Below are 7,123 nucleotides of genomic sequence, written 5' to 3' on the forward strand. Positions count from 1 at the left end.
TCATTTTCCCTGATTAACCAATAAAAGAGGGTAAAGCTAACCCCCGGCCCTCTTGATAACGCTCAATATGCAGAAGATTGAAGTATTGCAGGAAAAGGAAAGACACTTGGATCAATGCAGCAGTTGATTCCTGACAGGACAAAAAGAACTTGATTCCATGGCCATTAAAACTCTTGCTATTGCAATTGGAGATACGAATGTGAAAGTGCTTCCATGCATGTTTGATGGTTTCAAAATGCCAGAGAATAATATACTTTTAATCTAGCTTCATCATCAAAGAAATCCGAACAACGCTGATAAAATTGCAGCTCCTATATAACACCAAGAGGGGAGGAGAAAGCAACTAGTTTCTTTGTAACTGAAATTTAGCTTGTCATGCAAAACATCCATGAAAAGTCATTCCAGTACAACTGTTGAAGTATGACCTATGCTGCGATTCTCATTGTTGTTTCCAATTAAATGGTGAAGAAGCACACCTGCTGCAACACTGACATTCAAGCTCTCCACGGCCAAAAAGGATCGGAACTCTGCACTCGAGCACTCAAGATTTATTTCTTCATCTTTCACTTCATCACCTCCTCCCACAGTGGTATCAACAGGAATATTTCCAGGGATTCGAACTAATTGAGTACATGATCTCTCCACCAATGGCCTCAAACCAGTGCCCTCACTGCCCAAAACAAGGATTGTGGGTTGACCAGGCAAAACCTCACTCAGAGAAACAGCTTTTGAAGAAACAGAACCACCAAGAACTCGCCATCCATTTTCAGCTGATGAAACCAAGAATTGCATCATATTTTTGCAATACCTAAGCTCCATTAGTTCAAGTGAACCTGCACTTGCTTTGCTCACAACTCCACTCAATGGAGCAGAATTTTTTGCACACAGCACCACCCCTGAAGCCCCAAAGAAGTAAGCAGACCTGATAATTGCCCCCAGATTCTGAGGATCTGTGACCTCATCCAAGGCTACCCAAAGAGAGCCCTTTTCTTCATCAGGTAAAACTGCATCTAATTCCTGTATTTTCACCATCTCCAACGGAGATGCATCAAGAACAAGGCCTTGATGGGGGCGATTATCAACAATCATATTTAGGTCATGCTTTGAAACTTCCTTTGTGCTTAACCCAATTTTCTTAGCCATCCTCAACACTTTCTCAAACCCTTTCTTGTCCTTCCTCTTCCTATTATTGCCACTCAAATCCAACCCTTCTTGAATATACAATGCATAGAATTCTCTTCTTCCACTTGATAATGCAGCCAAAACAGGACCTACCCCGAAAACCCCTTCACCAACAATCTTAGGAACGGCAAATTCTGAAGCCTCTTTCCATGTCTTTCTACCCCAATTGTCCTGCCTATTCCACCTTTGAAAATCAGGTTTCTCAGTCTGGCCTCTCACACCCACCCTTCCTCTGAACCTATTTTTGATCTTATCCCATCTTGGATCATCAACAACCTCCAGATCCTCTTCTGCTTCTCCTCCTTCAACACCATCTTCCCTTTCATTGTAACCATAACCACTTGGCTTGTTCTTAGCAGCACCCACCATTCTCCTTGTACTTTCTTTATTCCACACCTTGTGAATATTCTCTCTCCCAGAAGCAGCTTCTGCTATGTCCTCCCAAGAAGATCGATCAGTTTTTCCGACACCCACTTCTTCTAACCTTCTCTTAGACTCCTCCCAAGATGAGTAACCTGTTTCTGCAACAGTTCCTTTCCCTAACCTTTTCCTCGAATTCACCCAGGAAGAGTCACCACTAACTTTCTCCAATCTTTTCACAGACTCCCCCCAGTAAGAATTACTACTCTTTCCACTTGCCCCAATCTCCAACCCTTTAGCTTCTTTAACTTTCTTAGAATTCAACCAAGGAAGTGACTTTCCAACGCTAACCACACCACTCACTTCATCGACTCTCTGCGAAAACGATCTAGAGAAACTTCTAGCAGAACAATGCACAACAGTTTTAATTCTAAACCCTCCTGAAATACTTCTGGCTCTAGCTATCGCTCCCCTTTCCATGTCCTTCCACTGAAATCCAGCATTAGTTTTTGTTGGTCTCACAAAGTTGCGAACTTTATGTGCTTTGTGGCCAAAACCATGTGGAAGTGTTGTGAAGTGGGCACATAGAAGGTTTAGTGAGGGTTTTGAACGGCACCCAATTGGTAAAAACTGGGGTTTTAGACATCTAGGTTTTAAAGAAACCCTGGTAGCCAAGGGAACTAATTGGCCCTTTGCTAGATTTGAGTACATTGCGCTCATTAAAATAATGAATGAAATGAAAGCAACAAGCAATTCAAAGAGTAAATACCTGGTGGATGGATTCAACACACAGGTTCTTATTGCTTAAGCAAGCAAAAACCCTGTCTTGATTTATCCTCACCACTGATAACTCCCTTTATCTTCCTCAGTATAGCAGTTTCTCTCAACCTCAAACGAAGCCGCCACAGAGGAAATAGTGGAGTAACAAATCCGGCTCACTTTTCTCAGCAACGCTATTATCCTTACAGATTTTAGATAATTGTATTATCAGGGCAGCAATTTTATTTATATAAATTTCAATTTTTTTTAACTTCATTAACCGACATTTTTCAAAAATTTCAATCAAGTACTTCCTCTAGTTAATTTTACTTTCTCTAGTTAATTTTTTTATATATTATTTGAGGATATGACATTTTTAAAAATTAGTAATAGTACTTCAACTTTTATTTTATATCAATCAATTGAATGAATTTTAGTTTCTGTAAAATAATTTTTTTTAAAAATAAATTATTTTTTTATATTTGATAGTTTCATAAAAAATAAATTGAAAAATATTTTTTAATATTCAATTATATTATGAAAAATAATTGAAAAATAGCTTATTAATATTTTATTTTAAATTTTTTTTATTAAAATAGCAAGGAACAAATCTTATAAATTAAAAAGTTGAATGAAAATGAAATTAAAAAAAATTAATTTCATGAATTATCTCAAATAAAATAAATAATAATTAAAATAATAGAGATCAAATCTAATAAATAAAAAAAATTAAAAGATAATGAAATTAAAATAATAATAATAACAATTTCATAAATTATTTCAACTAAAATAAGTAACAATTAAAAGAATGAGAACCAAATTTAATAGATAAAAAATTTTAATTAAAAAACAATAAGAGAAAAGTAAATAACAATCATAAAAATGAGGACTAAATTTAATATAAAAATCAAATTAAATCAAAATTTAAAGAATAAAATTAAAAAAAAATTAAACAAAATATATATAAATTAAAAGTTTGAGGATCAAATTTGATATAATCAGTAAATAATATGATATTTCTAATTTTTTTTTCATAATTTTAAAATATAAAAAAAACACTTTCTTGAAAATCAGACCAAATTTTTCTTTAACTATAAAGTATTTTTTGTTAACTAATTTTTCTAATGGCAAATAAATACAGAAAAATATTTTTCAAGAAACCACTTTCCAGACAAACAAACCACCCCTTAATCTTTTTTTATTTTGATACACTAATATTTTCTATTATTCCAACCAAGTACCTTTTAAATTGACAAAATTTCTTTACTTAAATAATTTTTTTAATATGATTTAATTTTCTTGATTTCATCAACTTTTCATTTATGTTGCAATTACATGATATTTGTTTATTTAGTTAAAATAATAAATATTTTACTTGTCTGAATAATTTATTTATTAATTTTAAACAATTAGGTTTTTAGTTTTTATATGATGACTTACTATTGATGAAAAGATTACAACTTTAAAAAAATTTACCTTAGTTATTTTATATTTTATCTTAATTTAAAGGAAAATTATCCTTTATAGTACTATCAAAATTACACTTGGTTATCATGTTGTATGAAATTATATTCTGCATCCTAAATAAAAAAAAATTCAAATATGAGAAAATTATCTAAATATCCAAATATATATTATAACCAAAATAGATACAAATTATTATTTCTCTCTATTTCCTAACTAATAAACACTGAAAAATCAATATCCCCTCTCCGAAATTGAACAAAGAAATTTTTTGATTGAAATCAATTTCTCACATGATTTTATGATTCAACATGGTTGTCTCTTCTAGGGGGTGAAATCTTGCACAAATTTCATCCTCAAATCAAAATATAACATGTATTTTTTTTTTTAATCAAGGGTTTGAAAATCAATGATAATACAATATGATGTTGTTAAAAATCATTTATTTAATTGTTTATGGGTTTTTTAGTGTTCTTGTAATGTTTTTTAAAAAAACCTATTTATGAATGAGCAACATGGTTTTCGAAGTAGGAAACCTTTTAATTTTGTTTATTTGAATACCTAAAAGAAACTTCTAAATTTAATTTAAACCTATCATTTTTCCTCAAAATCCTATTAGTTGAGATAGAAAATTTGGATTTTGATTATAAGGATATTGATGTTGAATTGGGTTATGATATGAGAGGTTCTAATATTGATAATGGTGATATATTGGTGATCAAGTTGGTGCTAATGTTGGAGGTTTTGTTATTGGTGTTGATATTGGTGCTAATATGGATGGTTTTGTTAATGATGATAGAGTTGAAAAGGGTATTGGTTTTCATGTGGCGTGGGTGGTGTTATAGGTGATATTGATGTTAATATGTATAATGATAGTAAGGATGATGAAGAGAATAAAGATCAAGACTATTTTTTTTTTTAGGGGATTCAAAATAGGTGGCAAGAGAGTGTATCCATTGTGATAATCAATCTATAATTAAAAAGGCAGTAACTAGTATGTATAATAGTAAATCTAAACATATTCATAAAAAATATAATATCATTAAACACTTGCTTTCAAATGAAATTATTTTCATTAACTATGTAAAGTCAAAGAATAATATTATATATCTATTAACTAAAAATTTATCGAGAGAGTTTGTGTATATAAAGTCTTTAAAAATGAAAAAATAAAATGGTTAATAACCATACCTAATTTACTAGAGATCTCAACATCTATATTCATATAAAAAACTAAGTCATATAACATTCTTAGTATAACTAAAAAATTATTATTTCTTGTTTATTTCTATGATCAAAGTGTTTTTAACTATAACATGATAAATGATAAATTGTGCTCTTAATAATTTTCATATCCTAGTATACCATGTGGAGTATAACACAATACTTTTAATGAAAGATCATTTATATGAGTGAGAAATATAATTGTTTTTTTAAAAAGAAAATCTAAAAAAGATTGAATTCTTAAAAGTACTAATGAATCTAAGAATGGTTAAAAAACAAAATGAACACAACGATGAAAACCAAATAAAATCATTATGTAAAGAGTTATGAAAATACTATTGTCTTTATTTATATAAAATTATAAATAGTTTAAGACATCATATTTACTAGTTAGTCAAGTAAATATGAAAGTATTTTATTAATAAATATTCAAAACCAAAAGCTACCTATCATGATGTGTGATCTAGCAAATCAGTATCTCTCTACCAATCTTTAAGTTGTTTTTAAACTAATCACATAATTTTTATTCATGAGAGTGATTGTTGAAAATTTGTTTAAAACTTGATTAATAGATATATTTGAGGTCAAATTAAAAGTGAAATTCACTCACTTTTGAGGTTAAAAATTTATTAGAATTTAATCTATAATATGCACTCTTTAATATATAATATTTACATGATTTAAACAAATTATAAATAAATAAAAAATTAATTTTAAAGAACCATTGGTTGAGATATTTAAGAGAAACCTAATCCTTTAAAAACTTATATCCTATATAAGGAAAAAAAAAATCTTTGCTTGTTGTTTATATAGTAAGAAGGTGAAAAATTAAAATTAAACAAAAAAAAAACTAAATTTTTAAAGGAAAGATGACCTTAATAGAGTAAGATTTGGGATTAAACCCATGTGCACATGCATGACCTAACTCACACTCAAGATTTCCGTAAAGACCAAGTTTGGGTTAAATGAAAAATAATTTGCTGGGCTAAAAATATTTATCTATTGTAAACTTGATTTTAGGCTTTAGTTTAGTTTGTAAATAATTATTTTCTCCCATTCATAGACTAAGCCTAATTAGCTTTTTAGTTTTATTTTTTTAGAACTGATTCTTCATAAACCTAGATAGTTTTGAATAGTTTTTGTATCTTTTTAAAACCAAAACTATTAGGATTAATTTTGGTATTATGATAGGTAATTAAAGCTAATTATGGATGAAATTTATTCTTGTATTAATCCAAATTGATTCTTTATAAACCTAGATAGTTTTGGATAGTTTTTTCATCTCTTTAAAACCAAAATTATTAGGATTAATTTTGGTATTATGATGATTAATCAAAGCTAATTATAAATGAAATTGATTCTTGTATTAATTAGAATTAATTCGTATAAGTTTTAGTACCTAAACTCACTATAAAGGGGGTGTTGCAATAAGAGTGTTTTGTACTTTTTCTTTTTTAGATTTATCATACTTTTAACCACCTCACTTTTTAGTGTTTTCTTTTATATTTTAAACTTAATTTTCTTTCGGCTTTAAAGCTTAGAGTCGATTTTGTTGAGAAATACTTGAGTTATATATATTTTTTAATTTGTTGATCTTGTTTAGAAATAAATTTAAACAAAATATTGTTGTTGAAATTTTAAAAAACTTGTTACAAACAATCATTTGTACCGAGTGAGGAGTGAGGAGTAATAAAATTTAAAAAATAAAAAATTAATTTTAAAGTATTTCAATAAATAAGTAATCTTTTTTCATTTTATGTATGCATCAATAATACACATTTTTCATTTAAATAAAATAAAAAAATAATGACACAAAATCAACCTGGCTGGACAACAACATATAATGAGAAGATAAGGCTCTAATGAGAATTATTGTGAAGTGGAGGATATATAGATATTACATGGAAAAAGTGAAAGGGAATTGAAATTGTTTGTTTAAGAATTTGATTGAAATATGTAATTTAATATGCTACTCCACTTTCTTATTACCTATTAATGGCATCTTTGTGAGCAATATTCAAGTTTTAACAAATATTAATAGTATAGATAATATATATATTTTTTATTTTTAAAAAATAATTTTTAATATAACATATCAAAACAATTCAAAAATATTAAAAAAATTATTTTAAAA

General features: G+C 28.5%; 1 protein-coding gene across 2 annotated transcripts; it reads right to left on the reverse strand.

The window, feature by feature from the left end:
* Positions 1-141: 141 nt before the first annotated feature.
* LOC105119782 (uncharacterized) lies at positions 142-2,518 on the reverse strand. Of its 2 annotated transcripts, XM_011017965.1 has the most exons (2): positions 2,312-2,518; positions 142-2,031 (listed from the first exon to the last, which is right to left on the reverse strand). In XM_011017965.1, exon 2 carries the CDS (start codon positions 2,020-2,022, stop codon positions 397-399), a length of 1,626 nt encoding a protein of 541 aa, XP_011016267.1. In that variant the 5' UTR covers positions 2,023-2,031; positions 2,312-2,518; the 3' UTR covers positions 142-396. The 2 variants fall into 2 exon arrangements, with proteins under 2 accessions (XP_011016267.1, XP_011016266.1); XM_011017964.1 differs by having other exon boundaries at positions 142-2,518.
* Between the last annotated feature and the right edge of the window lie 4,605 nt (positions 2,519-7,123).

Source organism: Populus euphratica, unplaced genomic scaffold, assembly GCF_000495115.2.
Source record: "Populus euphratica unplaced genomic scaffold, PopEup_1.0 scaffold3542.1, whole genome shotgun sequence".
Lineage (NCBI taxonomy): Eukaryota > Viridiplantae > Streptophyta > Magnoliopsida > Malpighiales > Salicaceae > Populus > Populus euphratica.

Bases quoted from the DNA above. Each gene is read 5' to 3' on its own strand.
- LOC105119782 (XM_011017964.1), bottom strand. From the start codon at position 2,262: ATGAGCGCAATGTACTCAAATCTAGCAAAGGGCCAATTAGTTCCCTTG.